Source organism: Xyrauchen texanus, chromosome 26, assembly GCF_025860055.1.
Source record: "Xyrauchen texanus isolate HMW12.3.18 chromosome 26, RBS_HiC_50CHRs, whole genome shotgun sequence".
NCBI lineage: Eukaryota > Metazoa > Chordata > Actinopteri > Cypriniformes > Catostomidae > Xyrauchen > Xyrauchen texanus.
In genome coordinates this window covers 9,035,579-9,054,308 of record NC_068301.1, presented here as the reverse complement: position 1 = coordinate 9,054,308, position 18,730 = coordinate 9,035,579, and the positions used below count along the sequence as shown (strand labels likewise).

Sequence of the window (18,730 nt, the reverse complement as noted above, 5' to 3'; positions counted from 1 at the left end):
AGTTTTTGTTGTTGTTTGTACATGTTTATTACAGAAAATAAGCTAAGGCCATTGAGTTTCAGGTAGAAAAAATGTATACTTGTACCATTTTTCATCTTGTAAAAATTTTACCCGAATACCATACAAGGGTTAAAGGGATAGTTCACCCAAACTGTCATAAGTTACTCACCCTCATGTCATCCCAGATGTGTATGACTTTCTTTCTTCTGCAGAACACAAAGATTTTTTGAAGAATATTTCAGCTCTGTAGGTCCACACAATGCAAGTGAGTGGTGGCCAGAAATGGTCTGCACTTATATAGCACCTTTTTAACCTTAGCAGTATTCAAAACACTTTACACTGTGACTCATTCTCCCTTTCTCGCACACAAGGCGCTAGCCTGCCTTTGGTAGCAACTTGGGGTTCAGTGTCTTGCCCAAGGACACTTCGGCATGTGGATTCGTGTGGGCCGGGAATCGAACCACCAACCCTGATTGGTGGCCAACCCGCTCTACCACCTGAGCCACAGACGCCATACATGTGTTTGTTAGGTGTTTAAAGTTAATTCTGCTCATTAATTTTATTCAATACTTAACATCTATTATTTTTATGGTAAAAGTGCGGAGTTGTATAGAATATCTCTGGTCGCAACGATGTGGTTGGACCAGAGATCTTCTATTCAATTTAGCTTTTACCATAGGCGAGACCGTAACGATCAACTAGCGGGTTACGACAGTAAGTCACCGTTTGCGGATGCCATAGAAATAAGTGGGGAGAGCCGTAAACTGACCCCTAAATGTCGGAAGATTTCCCGTTCCTTCTCTTTTAAAAGCAATTATATAGTAGTAAAATCCACACATAGTTCTATCCAAAAATTGTTTTTTGTAAAGTTAAAGTATGTTGAAAATTAGCGGACAGGAGGTCAATTCATTAAGTGAAGAGCTGTTTCGTCGCAACATTGATAGAAGGGCTCTTGTTTGTTGTCACATTTTTACATGTCGCGCCAGAGCCCTTCTACCAAGTTTATCTATAAAGTTAGCACACACAAAAAGAAGAAATGTACGGAAAAGGATTAGGGCCAAGCAATAATAAAAAAATAAAACCATCTCGAGAATAAAGTCATTATAATGCGAGATTAAACTCGTTAAATTTCGAGAAAAAAGTCGAAATACAATCTTGAGAATAAACTCATTAAATATCGAGATTAAAGTAATTATAATGCGAGATTAAACTTAACGAGTTTTTTCTCGAAACACAACGACTTTATTCTCGATATTTAATGAGTTTATTCTCAAGATTGTATTTCGACTTTTTTCTCGAAATTTAACGAGTTTAATCTCGCATTATAATGACTTTAATCTCGATATTTAATGAGTTTATTCTCAAGATTGTATTTCGACATTTTTCTCGAAATTTAACGAGTTTAATCTCGCATTATAATGACTTTAATCTCGAGATGGCTTTATTTATTTATTTTTATTATTGCTTGGCCCTAATCCTCTTCCGTAGAAATGCGTAATGTGGTGGTCCCATAAACATTCTAAGGGTGGTTCACTGGCGAGGACACCAGAGGCCGTTTTTTGAATGGATGCCTATGGAGGAAATGCTTCAGTGCCGAATAAACTGCTTTTGTAAGGAAACAGCTCGTCACTCAACGAAGTGACCACCTGTCTAATAATCTTCGACATGTTTCACACTAAACCGTCCTTTTGGAATTAATTAAGTGTGTACTGTTCTAAAATGAGCGACGGTTGTTATCTATTATAGAAGATCTCTGGTCGCGCGCAGCCGCTAATTACAGTCAGTGACGTAAGGTTCAACCGTTGCTACCGTAAATCCTGGAAATACAGACGCATAAACCAACAAATGAGCTTACGTATTCCACAGCGAAATTTAATTGAACGTATTTAACTTCTTATTTTATTAATTTACGATATCTCTTACATTTTACACGCTTTAAATCGGCCAAATTGGTGAACGAACTGACGTGACGCGCTCGATGAAGGGCGTATACTACACAACAGTCGGTATGAAGGAGCCGCAGTTGCTCTTTTCATGTTTATTTCTGTTGCCCTGTTGCTTGGCTGTTCTGCTACAACTCAAGACCTGTTTAATCCTCTCTAAGAAAATAAACAGCATCTGTTAAGGTACCGTCACAATAGTGACATGCAAATACGCGTAATGCATCATTTGTGTTGGACTATAGACTGTTATAGTTATTTTATGGCCAGCTCATTAGTTTGATCGGTTGTTAATCGGATTCATTCATTTGATTACATTGAATCGGAGAAGCGTTCCTTCGGTTTACCAACTTGAGAAATAAGTAACGGCGTTGAAAGTACACGGTTAAATCAGTGTTCATGCCGGATTTTGAGCATTTCAGATTTTCTCACTCCAGAATGAATCCTGTATTGGGGGAGCATGTGTATCCGTTCCAGCAGAACCAGGTGACGGGCTTATCGGACTCTGCGTCCTCGGTCTATTGGAAAGATTCTGTGTATGGTGCACCTGACCCAGGCCTGTTCTTGGGCGAACACACGGGAGATATCGGGCAAGACTGCGGCACTGGATTTGACCTGGGTGCTTTTCCTTCTTCAGGTACATCGTATCTGCATTTGGGTAACTATTTGCACCGGGTGTCTCCACCACCTCCAGCCGCCACGGCCCTGCGTAACGACCTGGGCTCCAACATAAGCGTCCTCAAGACTCTGAATTTGCGCTTCCGCTGCTTTTTAGCCAAAGTGCATGAACTAGAACGCCGCAATAAAGTGTTGGAGAAGCAATTGCAACTAGCTTTGGATGACAGTAATGACAGTGGAGAGTGTGTGCACAATAACAAGCCTTTAACTCGAGATGTTGGAGTTCAAACTGGCTTCGTTGGGTTAATTCCTATAAGGCCAGACCTGATATCGATTCACAACGCAAATGACTCCGCATATCTGTCCGGAGGCTTGCTGTCACCTATATTGAATAACACCATCCTGCCTTTCGAGTCCATTAACAAAACAACCCTTGGAAACCTAAATTCCTTAGGTTTGACGGACTCCAATTCCAATCTCACCCCAAACTTCCCCATCAGCCCTGTATCACCTATTGATCCAGCAACAAAAAACATCAGTAATGTTAACGGCAAGTATGTCAACACTGGGGTTGGCTGTACCACCAACCCCCCACCTAGATTTCATCCTGGGTCTATGTGGACTTTTAATAACACCCAGAGGTTCAGCACCGGGCGTGAGTCGCGCGTCGGGGGTCCAGGTGTATCATCATGGGTGCCGCCTCCTCCAGACGGGGTGGGTGTCCAAATCGACACCATCACTCCAGAGATTCGGGCTCTGTACAATGTGCTTGCCAAAGTGAAGAGGGAAAGAAACGAATACAAACGAAGGTTAGTATGTTTGCAACCAGTATACTTTTAATAAAGTTATAAATAGTTTCAAGAAGCAAAGAAAATTTTACCTGCTGGCAAGGACCTCTTTGTGTACAATACAACTGCCATAATTATATTTAAGGCATCCTTTCAGTTCACAAAAGTGTAAGTCAGTGTAATGTGTCATAAAGCTATAATTTTATATGGCAATTTTTGTATTCTGAAATAACATTAACTAATTTTAAAAAAGTGACTCACACCAAACTGCATATTTTCATACCAAGGTGTCATTTATGGGTGGGACGGGTGGGACATGTCCCTACCATGATTTGCCTTGGCCAAATTTGTCCCAAACACTTTCCTTTTAGAAATGGCTTTCGTCAGGTAAGTGTCTAATGCAGATGAAACATTGCAAGCGGTTGAGCAGGTGTTTCCATTTCGTCCATGTGTGATAAGGCCAATTCACACTGACCTAAACAAACTACAAAAAACAAGTTTGTTGGGGTTTGTTTGATCAGTGTTTTCACTCTGTTGGTGTTTGTTGGGGCAGTGTTGAATTGGCCTTTATAAGTGGCGAACCATCTTAAACAGTCTCTGATTAAATGTCATGTTAATTATCCAGTTTTAGAATGTGTATAATGTTTGCAGTGGGTCTGAGGTGTTCATTTGTTTGTATTTGCAAGAAAATAATTAATCAGCATTGTAATTCACTTATTGGGATATTCCATGTTCAATACAAGTTAAGCTCAATCAACAGCATTTGTGGCATAATCTTGATTACCACAAAAATTAATGTGCCCCTCCTTTAAAAAAAGTAAAAACCTGGGTTACAGTAAGGCACTTAAAATGGAAGTAAATCGCTTAAACTAGCCTTTGTGTGTGTGCAAAGTTATAGCCAGTTGTACAACTTCGTTGTCATGACGATGTAATGTCAACTAAACTTTAAAACCCTAAAATGACTAAAACAAACTTGCAGCTCAAATAATACACAAGTGTTAACAGAAGAATTAATGTAAGTGCTTTTCTAAAATTATAAGCTTTACATTTCTGCCTTTTAAACCCTCCAAAAAATGGCCCCATTGAATTCCATTGTAAGTGCCTCACTGTAACCTTGATTTCTGCTTTTTATTTTTTAACCAAAGATTTTTGGTGGTACTCAACATTGTCACAAATGCTGTCGATTGAGCTTAACTTGTATTGAACCCGGAATATTCCTTTAAGAGCATATGCATAGTGGAAATACTCCGTCCTTGTTGTTAATTGTGATTAATCTCAGATTTTAAAAGTGCTGAAATTTGACACTTTATTTCTTTTCTTGTCAAAAACCATTTATTTCCATTTTATGAAAGAAAAGAAAACGATATGTAACAATATAATGCTTTATTAAAATTTTCCAAACAAAGCCTTACACAATATAGATAGTAATGCACTAATATAGCATCAAGTAACATTAAATGTTTCCCAAAGTCTAAGTGGGAGTTTGACTAACTGAAAAAACCAGTCTCCCAATTTGTTGCATTTTCATTGCAATGGGCATTAAATCCATTAAACTCTCATCCTCCACAATATTAATCTACCAATAGACTGTTACATTTATGCATTTGGCAGACGCTTTTATCCAAAGCGACTTACAGTGCACTTATTACAGGAACAATCCCCCCGGAACAACCTGGAGATAAGTGCCTTGCTCAAGGACACAATGGTTGTGGCTGTGGGGTTCGAACCAACGACCTTCTGATTAACAGCCCTGTGCTTTAGCCACTACACCACCACCACTCCATGTTACTATGCACTTTGTTACAGCAATCGTGAAGCTGCATTCATGGTTCATGTCAGGGCGACAACGTCAGCATCAAACAGTGATTTCAACTCACCATGAAAATTGCTGGCAAACAAACACACAAAGGCTGAAAAATGCTTGATTTCTATCACAAGTCCCATCTGGGCTTGTTTTTTAGCATGCATCAAATAACACTAAGAGCTCCTTTCTCCATCATTTTGTCACTGACAGGGAAGCTTCAGGATTCTTTTATTTATCAAGATAACCTCTGTAGCTCAATCATAGGAGAGAACATAATGGTCGACTAGCATGCTCAATGTCTATGGGCCTGCCACAGTATTACTGTTTTATGCTAAGTTTGTAGGCTCTCTTGATAGAAGGGCTCTGGCGCTGTGGTGTGTGCGTCGGTCAGTGTAATGACTCTGGGTGGACACATTACAAAGGTTCCACCCTTTACACAAGTTTTTATGCTGCATTAACAGTCAATGTGTTAATCACGATTTAAAAAAATTAATGCATTATGCTTTTTAAATGAATCGCATATGTTAACGCATTCATTCTGACAGCTCTGGGGAGATGGGGGTGGGGCTCAGCAAAGTCTGTGGAGAGCGAGACTAGGAGAGGAAGAGCGGTAAGAATTGGCACCTGTGGGAAATTCTCTAACAGCTGTTTTATGTTGCAGTGAGAGCTGGAGAGAGATATAAGGGCAGTCCAGACTGCCAGAGAGAGAGCGGGATAGAGAGGGAGAGAGAGAGAGACACGCACGCACGCACGCATGCATAAGTGTTTGTGTGTGTGCCTTTGTTGTGCTGAAAAGAAAACGTGTGTGTTGCACTGAAAAGTGTGTAAAATAAATACTTACATTGGATTGTTTATCCGGCTCCTGCTTTCTCCTTCACAACAAAGCGAGTGACTCTGAGGAAGTAGTGTTTTGTAATTATTCAGTAATTAAAATAGTTTTGAGTCTGATTGTTTCCACTCTCTTTTTATTTAATTTTCTGAAGCTAATTCATTAATAATTGAATTACTTAAATGCTGTTAAGGTACCATACATTTAATCTGATTCTCTTTCACATTTGTGTAGAAAGTGAAAAAGTAATCTAAGGCTGTCTATATCACATATTAGGATATTAACAATATAAATGGATTATTGTATTAGATAATACCATATAACATTAATAGTTTTAATTAGTTTACTATTAAATTATAATTTAAGCACAGTTTTAGAACAATACAAGACCTGGAGGTGTTACAGTGTACCCCCTCCTCCCCTCAGCTGCCTCTCTCACTTTCTCTCCATCTCTTTCGTTTCATCTTCAGCCACCTCCCCTTTGCGCCCCACTATCTGCAATGCAGTACTACACTGAGTGCTGCTACTGTCAGCAATGCCACTAGAGTATAATTCAACATTCTCTCTCTAACCTTCCTGTTCTGCCACCCCCACCCCCCAGACTGCCTCCAGCTGCCGAAGCCACTGAATCTCTGCCGAATTGCTGACATGCAAAATTGAAAATTGCATGTCAACAGTCAGGTTTTCCCACAAGAACCCCTTGTTTGCATTGTGTTGTTCTTTTATTTTCCTCTCTGTGTTAATGTCAAATGTAACAGTGAACTGGGCTCTGAAGGTGCATTGGTGAACTAAGAGGAAGGTTATGTGAATTTTATATTATTGTTTCAGTAAATGTGGACATTAAAATAAATAACACCTGAAGTAATACTGCAGTAATGGACTACAGTGGAAGGAGAAAGTAGGTGAACTGTCCTGCACTACTAGGCGTACAGTGTGGGACATATTGAAACTGAGCAGAGTACAATATACACAAACTGTAGGTTCATATTGCATGAGAGGGTCTATTTGTTTCTGAGATTTGCTCACTTCGGGCTAGTGGTTGCATACTTTTGTCAGGGAACAGACAAGGGAAAGTTTCGAGCTTCATGCTTACTTTCATAGAAATGTAAGCTTATGTGTGGGATTCCTGATTTAGCTTCTTGGTTTTTGTCTTTTTAAAAGAATGTTTCAGTCAAAAATAAATGAATGAAATCTCTCATTTAATTCCAGATGTATATGACTCTTTCTTATGCAGAACACAAACAAAGTGTTCTTTAGATCCATGCAATGCAAGTGAATGGTGGCCATAACTTTGAAGGTCCAAAAAGCATATAAAGGCAGCATGAAAGTAATCCATATGACTCATATATTTAAATATATGTCTTCAGAATTGATAAGATAGGTGTGGGTGAGAAACAGATCAATATTTAAGTCATTTTCTACTATAACTCTCCACTTTCACATTCTGAAAGTGACAATTTCTCACCCAAAGTGATTGCATCGCTTCAGAAGACATATATTAAACCACTGGAGTCTTATGCATTACGTTTATGCTGCCTTTGTGATATTTGGTCCTTCAAAGTTATGGTCACCATTCACTTGCATCTAAAGGACCTATAGAGCTGAGATATTCTTCTAAAAATCTTTGTTTGTGTTCATCAGAAGGAAGAAAGTCATTCACATCTGGTATGGCATGAAAGTGAGTAAATAATGAGAGGATTTACTTTTTTGGGTGAACCATCCATTTAATAGACACAAAGAGAAAAATTTGGAATTGAACCACAAAGTCAGTCCTTGTGTTCTCAAAGGTATTACGATGATTCTGTACCAGCTTAATATGTAGACATAAATGTATAAGTAGGCCATTTTTATCTTGATTCCCCCCAAAATTGAAACACTTTGGCTCTGTGGTGCTATCAAAACATTGCGCCGTTTGTTTAAGCATGCATCTTTGGCTCAAACAATGCTATGAATTTGGGGTGGTACTATATGTTTTTTTCTGACCAATGGAAGACTGGGGGAGTGTTTTGGAAACCTGTTTAAAAATAATCAAAAATTGTATTTAATTAAAAATTTTTATTTGGTGATTCCACAGAAATTACACACATCACCAAAGACCTTAATCACAGTAGCGCCATCTTTGATTTTTGACGAGAATAAAAATGAGGCTGAGGGATAGACTTATTTCTACTTGCTTATCTCTTCAAAATGCATAATGCTATCAAAAAGCTCAAATCAACATCACACAACTCATGTTGTCTGGAGTTTTTTGTTTACAGAATTTTTTTTAATGTTTTGTCAGCGGAACGATCCAAAAACTCTTTAAACAACTGTAAAACCCATTGAAGAGACTGTACGTCTATCCCTCACAGCCCTGTTGTCATTCCCGTCAAAAATTATGGATGGTGCTGCTGTGAATAAGGTCTATTAACTGTAAGTTTATTTTAAATCCATTAAGTTTCCCAAGTCTTAGATATTTGCAGCTTTTCACATTTTAGACCTGCTAAATCATGGAGTAAATAATTCTGTTTCATGGTTTAGAAAACTCCTCTGATCTTAATAAGTACATCTTTATTTTGTAGATGGGAAGAAGAATACATAATGAGGATGGATCTACAGGAAAAGTTTGCAGAACTTGAAGAGGTCAAACCAAACATGTTATCACATTACTGTTGTCTTTTCCACTGTTTTCACCTACTACATCTGATAACACATTTGTGTGTGCGTTACAGGACCTACAGGAGAGTGAGGTGTATCAGGATGAGTTGTCTCTGAGGGTTAAGCAGCTTAAAGCAGAGCTGGTTCTTTTCAAAGGTCTCATGAGCAATGTGAGTTAATACAAATGTTCATGACATAGTTGACATAACTTTAATTGATAGTCAATATTAAACACTCTGTTAATGGTTATTGAACTAGAACCATTACAAAGCACAATTAATGCTGAGTTCACCCAAACTGTCACTCTTTCTTAATTTGACAACTGTTTAAGCACAGTCATTTATTTTCTTTGCTTATCCACTTTTGGGGCTTTTCCCCACTGCATGTTACAACTTGACTCAACTTGACTCTGCTCGCTTTTTGAAGGTTTTCCACTGTGGATAGTACCTGGTACCTGATACTTTTCCAAGGTTCCAAGTGAGCTGTGCCGATACTAAATGTGACTTCAAAATAGTGCAGATCACTGTTTGGTCAGAGAGAGAGTCGTCACTATCAGCATCACTGGATTTCTGACACACGACATCAACCCACTAGTTATAAAGTTAGCAACAGCGATAACAGTTTGATAACAGTAATTTGTTTAAGCGATTTTTCGAACTGTGAAAAAAGAAATGGCTGATCGCAAAACCACACCGCGTTCAATAAACAAGGTGCAGATGGTCCACTTGTTAGATATGAGCGAAACGAAAATGTCTCTCAGGAAATGTCTCAGCTGTTGGCCACACATGGCTACCACCGGACCCACCAACAGTGTAGGGAAAAGTTAAAAACACTTAAAAGTGACTACAGAACCATCAAGGAAAAGTGGAAGTTGTTCGACCAAATAGACGCCATCTAAACTGGCTAGCAATGGTAGGGAGAGTGCCCTGGACTGGCGTTGATCCATGACGGAGGATGGTACATTTTATTATGTTAACTCTATACTCTGCTTGAAAGCTTCACTTTATTTAGTTGACCAGCTACTGGAAGCTTGCTTCTAAAACAACTAGGCCAATTTAACTGTTACACTTGTGTAAAATCACCATGCAACAACTGCTTTATGCAGCACAATGAGCTAGTAGCTAACAGCTAGCGGTCGTGTTATTGTTTTGGTCAGTTTGTGTCATATTTAAAATGATGTCACGGCAGTAGAGCTACCGCAACTATGATGATCAGCCTATAATCCCACCCATGTTGAGATGGCACTAAACTCCAGTGGAAATGCAAGTTCCGAAAAGTAAAGTAAAGCGTGTAGAGTTGAGGCGAGTCGAACCGTAACGAGCAGTGGAAAAGTGCCATTAGATTTAGAATTCTCTTGTCTGTTTTGCATGTCCTCTCTCCTCTAGAATCACTCAGATTTAGACAGTAAGATCCAGGAGAAGGCCATGAAAGTGGACATGGACATCTGTCGCAGAATCGACATCACGGCCCGCCTGTGTGACGTAGCACAGCAGAGAAATTGCGAGGATATGATTCAAATCTTCCAGGTCTTGCTGAGTTGCTATTTGTCTGCAGTTCATCAGTTAGTCCACTTGGATATGCCTTTGTTTTTATGTGCTTTTATACAAGCTTTAGAAGGTTTAAATGTAGATGATTCTGGAAACCATTAATGTTGAAGTTAACAATCTGTTAAGCAGAATTTTAGAGTCTGTCAGTCCCTGACATTCTTCCCAACATCTCCATTTGTGAGACATACAGGTCATGAACAACATGAGGGTGGATAGATGATGACAGCACTGTTAGTTTTGGGTGATGATGAAAAAAATTTAATATTGCAGGCTTTAAATGCATCCATCTCTACCATTTATTTCAATTAATGAGTTGCAGAAAGTTCGATTGATGTATTTATTATCAATGAGACAGAAATTGAGCCATGTAAAGCAATTTGTTTTAAACATTATCTTCCCTGTGTTTTCTAATAGCAAGTAGCCACACCTCCCTCAACCTTGACTCGCCACTCTCGAAAACCGGCACCACAGACAATCCGAGGGAACGAGAGCGATGAACCAATAAGCATGTCACAGAGTGAGGAGAGTGACAATAAGGAGGCGGAGCTGTGTGGCTCATCAGCCAATCAGATCAATGAGGAAATGCAGAGGATGCTCAACCAGTTGTAAGTGCCTAAATTAAACATTTGTAATTGCATAGAATACCATAGAAAATAATAAAATTGAGATATGATTGTTGTTTACTAGTTTTCTCGAATATACTAAATGGCTTCTTAAGTAGTTCGATAACATGCAAGTCAACTAAATAAATAGTACAATTGTATGATTTGATTTTCTGTACAGACTCTGGGCTTTCAAATAAATTCAGAACTGGTTCAGTCATGAGAATGTGTTTCTTTTTTTTCTTTTTTTTTGATGTCTGCATCACAGGCGTGAGAGTGAGTTTGAAGATGACTGTGATAGTCTGGCATGGGAAGAGACTGAGGAAACTCTTTTACTCTGGGAGGATTTTCCAGGATGCTCCTTCAGCGTTGAGCCTCAAGGGGAGGTACATCCCTATTTAAATAAATTTAGCTCCATTGGGAAATGATATTTGCATGATAAATTTGTAAATTGAGAGGTTCCAATTAATGCTGAAAGAGAGACAAGTTTAAACATTTAAACAGCTGAACATACAGAGATATTTTTAAATATGTTCATACAAGCGTAATATTAATGTGCTCATACTATAACTAAAATGGTTTGGAAGTTTTTGCTGGCTCATAATATTTTTTTAAAGGCACATTTTTAACCTAATTGATATCATCAAGATGTTTTGCTCTCTCCCTGTAAAATATTTCCGTGATGTTGAGAAGGCATTGCCTTAAAAATAAATAGTTTTTTCTCATTTGTTAATTCACACTCTTTTAAACAGCAAGAGGAGTCCATAGAGAAAGTGATAAAGGACACTGAGTGTCTTTTCAAGTCCCGTGAAAAGGAATATCAAGACACCATAGACCAAATCGAGGTAAAGAGTGTTTGTTGTGTCTACACTTCTACTTTAAAGTTCAGTGCAACTTAAGCTCAGTCAACCTCCTTTTGTCCCTCCTTTTCTTATAAAATAAGCAAAAACTTGGGTTACAGTGAGGCACTTACAATGGAAGTGAATGGGGGCAATCCGTAAACGTTAAACATTATTCGTCTTTAGGCCCCAAGTGAGAAAGCCATAGGGGAGAGTGGCAAAGACCCCAAACCCCTAAAGGTGTTAGTTAATGGGGGGACCTTTGGAGAAACCAGGCTTAGCTGGGGGATTAGGCTTAGTTTTTTATGCTAATCAACATTATGCCACAAATGCTGTCGATTGAGCTAAACTTGTATTGAACCCAGGAAAATTCCATTAATCTGGTTAAGAATATTAGCTGGTTAAGCAGAGCCAAAAGCATGGAGAGGTTTGGTTTGTTATACCGCATGGTCTTTAAAAGGATGCCTCTGCTGAAAGGATAAAAAGGCATTGCTGTAAAGTGAGCTTTAGCTATAAGCATCTACAGACTGCAATGTTTAGGTTTCCCATACACTCACCCTGTCTTCCATTGGCCATTCAGTATTTGTTTGTTTCTGTAGTTGGAGTTGGCAACAGCAAAGTCAGATATGAACAGGCATTTACATGAGTATATGGAGATGTGTAGCATGAAAAGAGGGCTGGACGTTCAGATGGAGACTTGCAGACGATTAATCACTCAGAGTGGAGACAGGTATAAACACACAAAGCACAATCCTCAAAGAATGATGTAATGTCACACTGTTTTCACTCATTTCGTCTATATTCCTGTACAGAAAGTCCCCTCCTCTCATTTCGGTTGCTGTGGAGGAGGGAGAGAATGCAGAGAGGGAGAGGAAGAAAGCAACTCCTGCAGCAAATTCTGACTGCACTGAACCATATAATGACATGCAGTCAAACTCTGCTGTCCTGGACCAAACATGGAAAAAGTCTTAAGAGCCTTTTTATCCTTCTAGCCCCACAATAATAGCTGCAAATATAAAGCTATGGCAGTGATAATTTAAAAAGTGAGAATGTGATATTGCCACAAGCCTCCACATTACGGAAGTTATAGTTACCCTTTGAAAGGCAAGTAATGTTGGGTGGATTCACTAGTGCCCTCTATTGGAATACACCATTAATAGACCTTAAAGGGATAGTTCACCCAAAATGACATTTCTGTCATCATTCTCACCTTCATGTCATTCCAAACCAGTGGAACACAACAAGAAAATGTTTGGCAGAATGTTCAGGACTAACAGCTTCAGTCTCCAATCATTTTCTTTGTTTAGAAAGAACGTTGTGTCAACATTAGGGTGAATGACATGAGGGTGAACATTTTTGGTTGAACTGTTGCTTTAAACAAAAGCAAATTGTGCACTTTCTCTACATAGAATATTATAAAATTCTGCCAAAGAAATTAGTATCAATATTTCTAGAAAATTTTACAATGTACTCGCTTGAAGACTTGACCTGCTCTTGATTCATTTGCTCAGAATTAAAAACTGAATCCCTACTGACTTAGTCAACACTTTCAAAAATGTTTTATTTAAGATAACCTTTTCAATAAATCATAAATAATAGGGGGGTTAACCTTTGATATTTAAAACATAAAAGCAAGTTATTAACTGCTGGACAAGCACTTTTCAGTTTGTTATGCTTCTGCGACTATTAATGACAGCAATATAAAATATATTTAAATAGGTCTAAGTCAACATTTTACAGCTGTGAATGAGGTTAATTTTGGGACCAGTAATTATAATACTTTAGCATAATGTTTTTGCTTTTATTTACTTATTTTATAGATCACTGCTGAAATTGGTGTTGTGGATAAAGGCCAGTGCCAAGTTGCAACAAACCCGTTTAGAATACCCTTAGTAATAATTGTAAGGTTATTGTTACCAAGGTTTTTCTTAAGGGATTACTTGAAGATTACTTGTCATTGGTCTTGTAAATTGATCATTAACTACTATTTCTAGTTTGAAGTTGTCTTAATCTTAAGCATTGTTTCATTATATATTGTAAAAATGTCCTTGTTCACTTACGCATGAATCCTTTAGCTATTCTGTTAAATTTGTTAAATACAGTTGCTCAAGTAAAGTTCATTAGATTAACTCCTGAGAGGGCCAAGGTTGCAAAAACAGTTAACAATGGCCATTGTTAATGTGCATATGACACAAAATAAAGTCAGTATAAATAAACACCCAAGTCAAAATTGGTTGGTTAGGTCAAACAGGTCAGTATGCAGTGAGTCATTATGCACTTATGCATAAGTGATGACCGATCATGTTAAGTGCTGCTGAGTGCAATGTATTCCAAATGATTCTACTCCTCTGTATTGACACTCTCCTAAGCTCTTTAAAGTGACCATTCATTCATTGTGAATTGTTTTGCAATATACAGAGCTTAAACTACAAACTACACTGCCTGGCCTAAAAAAAGTTGCATACTCTTATATTTTGTTGGACCGCCTTTAGCTTTTATTACGTTGTGCATTCGTCGTGGCAGTGTTTCGACAACCTTATGCAATGTCACAACATTTATTTCCGTCCAGAGTTGCATTTATTTTTGGCCGAGATCTTGTATCGATGATTGGAGAGACGAAGCACTCTGTAAATTCCAGCTCATCCCAAAGTCTTAGGTCAGGACACTGTGGTGGCAAATTCATGCTCCCTGAATCACTTTCACAATTTGAGCCCAATGAATCTTGGAATTGTCATCGTGGAATATACCTGTGCCATCAGGTAATAAAAAATCCATTGATGGCATAACCTGGTCATTCAGTACATTCAGGTGGTCAGCAGACTTCATTTTATTGCCGCTTAACGTTGCTGAGCCTTGATTTGACCAATTGAAGCAACCCCAGAGGCTTGTACAGTGGGCACTATGCATGATGGTTGCATTGCTTCATGCGCTTCCCTTCTTACCCTGATGCACTCATCGTTTTGTAATGGGGTAAATCTGGACTCATCAGACCACATGACCTTTTTCCATTGCTCCGCAGTTCAATCTTTATGCTCCCTAGCAAATTTAAGTAGTTGTTTCAGATTATCCTCACTAACTAGTGGCTTTCTTGTCGACACAGCTGTTTAGTCCCAATCCTGTAAGTTCTCGTTGCATTGTGCATGTGAAAATGCTCTTACTTTCACTATTAAACACATCCGTGAGTTCTACTGTCGATTTTTTAGGATGTGACTTCAAGCATTTTAGTGATCTCCGATCACGATCATTCAAATAATTATCTTCCGCAAAGCTGACCACTATCCTTCCAGGTTTCAATAATGCGTTGGACAGTTCTTAACCTAAATTCCAGTGATTTTAGCAATCTCCTTAGATGTTTTCTCTTTTGCCCCTTCTGAAGCACAGTAACATCTTTTGCACGACATGGGATACATCTTCCGACATGGTTGGTTAAGAAATGAGAAGCTACACACTGCATCAGTTTGGGTTAAAAGAATTGTTGCCAGCTGAAACATATTAATCATTGCAATAATGATCCAATCAGAGGCTCTTAAGTATCTGCTTATTTAAATCCAAACAGCAACTTTTTTTGCCAGGCAGTTTATTTTAGCCAAACAATTAGTAACACTTTTGAGTTGGGAAGAGAGAGTGCAGTTGAGTTATCACTTTGACAATATTCACACTAATGAATATTGTTTTCGTTTGAAAACGCATTATGTTTGCTGCATTTACGCCTCTCATCCACACTGGAATTTCACTTTCGAAAAACGCTCTCTAGTATCATATAATTTTATAAACAAATTATGTTGGAAAACTGAAAATGGAGATTTAGACAATATGGTTTATGAAAGGAAATTGTTTAAATACAAAATGTGTTTCAAATTAACAATAAATAATAGATATTACTTAATCCTAGAGTAATCCCAGAGAAAAAATAAACTCATAATTGTGATGCATTTATAATGATTCATGAAATGTATAATAGAATATTGATGTTTTAACAAAGGCACAAACCTGTTTAGGCTTTAAAGTGATTGTTCACCCAAAATGAAAATTCTCTCATCATTTACTCACCCTCATGCCATCCCAGATGTGTATGACTTTCTTTCTTCTGCAGAGCACAAAGATTTGTGGAAGAATGTTTCTGCTCTGTTGGTTCATACAATGCAAGTGAATGGTGACCAAAAAGGTCCCAAAAGCACAAAGGCAGCATAAAAGCCTCTCAAGTGGTTTCATCCATACATTCAGAAGCGATATGATAGGTGTGGGTGGGAAATGGATACATTTTTTAAAAATTTTTTTTACTAGAAATCTCCACTTTCACATTTTCTTCTTTTGTTTTTACGATTCACGTTCTTCGTGCATATCACAACCTACTAAGCAGGAATTTAGGGTAAAAAAAGTACTTAAATATTGATTTGTTTTTCACCCATTCCTATCATATCACTTCTTAAGATATGGAGTAATCATCTGAAATCTTATGGATTACTTTTATTCTGCTTTTATGTATTTTTTGGGGCTTTAAAGTTCTGTCCACCATTCACTTGCATTATAAGGACCTACAGAGCAGACATAGTCTTCTAATATTATTTGTTTCTGTTCAGCAGAGGAAAGTCATACAAATGTGGGATGGTATGAGGGTGAGTAAATTATGAGAGAATTTTCATTTTTGGGTGAACTATCCCTTTCCGTTTAACTGTATTCATCTTAGAAGATAAAGGAAAGTTTAACAAGTGGTAATGTGGGCACACACATGGTTTTCTAATGGTATTGTGTGAGGGGCTACTCCATTTTGGTTTCATTGTATTTTATAACTATATTCCAGTGACAAATTATCAGAAAGTGTCCCATTTATCTGTATTCACACTATTTGGTTTATATGTTTAGCAAATGATCTGTGTATTACTGATAATTACTGTGAAAACAATCTAAAGGAAATGCTAATTTATAAAAAATATATTTAAATATCAAGGTGCCTGAGAGGTTTTGGAAGCCTAAGTTTGGACATAGAGTGGCAGGCTTTGAAAGTCTGTTATATTGATACTTGAAAACTATTGCTGAGGTCCACATTCACAACAATCATCTTTAATCATTAATAATGAATGCCTATCTAGTTAAAACTGTTACTTGTTGTTGTTGCTAATGAGACTGAATAGTTGTAATAGTTCTTGTAGATGTAAACCATGGGAAAACAATATCTCTGTAATAATTAATCATAACCTACAGTTAATCACCAGGCTAACTCATGCAGCAATGTTCATTTGTTAACATGAATGTAGTATATGAACTGCAATGTACAAAGTGATGTAATATTTGCCACAATCTTAGGTCATGGGTTCAGTTTGTTATATCTGGTGTTAAGAAAATTAGCAGTTAAAAGCTGGTTAATGTAAAAGATGAAAGCATGTTATTTATTGGATCATGTTTGTCTGTGTGCAATGAACTGACAAGGGAAGGGGGGAATGCAATAGATGCACTGGAATATATTTGTTGATCAAAATGTTGGATTTGAAAATGTTTGGATTCAGATTGTGCAGAAGGATTAATGACATTGTGCAATAGACTACTATTGAGTAATAATAAAAATGGTTGGGGCATTTCCTGATATTTTAAAAACAAAATTTGTAAAGATGGTCACAAACTAGAAAATGAAAAACTTGTGTACAGATTGATGGTGAGAAGGACAAACTGAAAATACATTATTTTAGTGAAAATTATGCTTTGGCTATTTATTAATCATTCAATTTAACTAAGTGTAGTCACTCTCAATTACATATTTTAAAGGGTTGAAATGTGATTCAGTAAATACAGTGCCTTGCAAAAGTATTCAGACCCCTGGCTAGTTTTCTCATATTACTGAATTACAATGAAATTGAATTGTTTGATATTTTTTATTTTAAAACACTGGAACTCAAAATCAATTATTGTTAGGTGACATTGGTTTTATGTTGGGAAATATTAAAGAAACAAAACTGAAATATCTTGCTTGCATAAGAATTCAACCCCTGTGCTGTGGAAGCTGCCAGGTTACACAGATGAAAGAAATTGCCCTAACAAGGACACAATTACTTTACCATTGGCATCCACTTGTGAATCATTAAAGTTGCATTCATATTTTCTGGATAAAAAACCCATTGTTGAAGGATCATTGTTCAGGCTGAGAATCTGAAGGAAAATGAAGACCAAAGAGCATTCCACAGAAGTTAGAGATAAAGTAATAATAATGCATAGATTAGGGAAAGGGTACAAAATAATATCCAAATGTTTGGATATCCTAGTGAGCACAGTTGTATCAATAATCAGGAATTGGAAGCTGCACCACACCACCCAGGCACTGCCAAGAAAAGGCCGTCCCTCAAAACTCAGTGTTCTAACAAAAAGGAAACTTGTGAGAGAAGCCACAGAGCACAGAGAGGCTAACAATCACTTTGAAGGAGCAACAGAGTTCAGTGGCTTGGAGTGGAGTAATGGTGCACCAGTCAACCATATCAAGAGCACTACATAAAGCTGCCCTGTATGGGAGGGAGGCAAGAAAGAAGCCGTTAAGTACCATCTGAAAGGATGTGAGTGACTCAGCTGTGATGTGGGAGAAGGTTTTGTGGTCCGATGAGACCAAATAGAACTTTTTGGCCAAAACTCAAAGTGCTATGTGTGGCGCAAACCTAACACTTCCTATGCCTCGAGACACACCATCCCTACAGTGAAGTATGGTGGTGGCAGCGTCATGCTTGTTAGAATTGAAGGAAGAATGGGTGGAGCAAAATATAGGGAAATACTGCAAGAGAAGCTGCTTCAGTCTTCTAAAAACTGAAGCTTTGGAGGAAAATCACCATTCAGCATGACAATGTCCTAGAGTGTCCTTTTCATGAAAATATTTCCCAACAAAAAAGCAATGTCACTTTACAATAATTGATTTTGAGTTTCAGTGTTTTAAAATAAAATATCAATCAGAAATTTCAGTGTACATTTGTAATTCGATAATATGAGAGAATTGGTCAGGGGTCTGAATACTTTTGCAAGGCACTGTATATGAATGCAACATTCCTGCATTCTTCACTCTATATACATCCTCATTAAACCTTAAACTCATACCTCGTTTAGAGACCCGGGACCTCATTCCACCCCCTGTACCTCAAACATTTTTTTGGGG

The 18,730-nt window shown here is 37.8% G+C and overlaps 1 protein-coding gene across 1 annotated transcript; it reads left to right on the top strand.

Annotated features, from left to right (window-relative positions):
• The first annotated feature begins 2,091 nt into the window (after nt 1-2,091).
• On the top strand, nt 2,092-17,484 carry LOC127619538 (non-homologous end joining factor IFFO1-like). The gene is made up of 9 exons (XM_052092387.1): nt 2,092-3,367; nt 8,541-8,601; nt 8,691-8,786; nt 10,002-10,142; nt 10,578-10,768; nt 11,034-11,151; nt 11,518-11,610; nt 12,204-12,334; nt 12,417-17,484. Exons 1-9 carry the CDS (start codon nt 2,340-2,342, stop codon nt 12,574-12,576), a joined length of 2,019 nt encoding a protein of 672 aa, XP_051948347.1. The 5' UTR covers nt 2,092-2,339; the 3' UTR covers nt 12,577-17,484.
• Nucleotides 17,485-18,730: the final 1,246 nt, after the last annotated feature.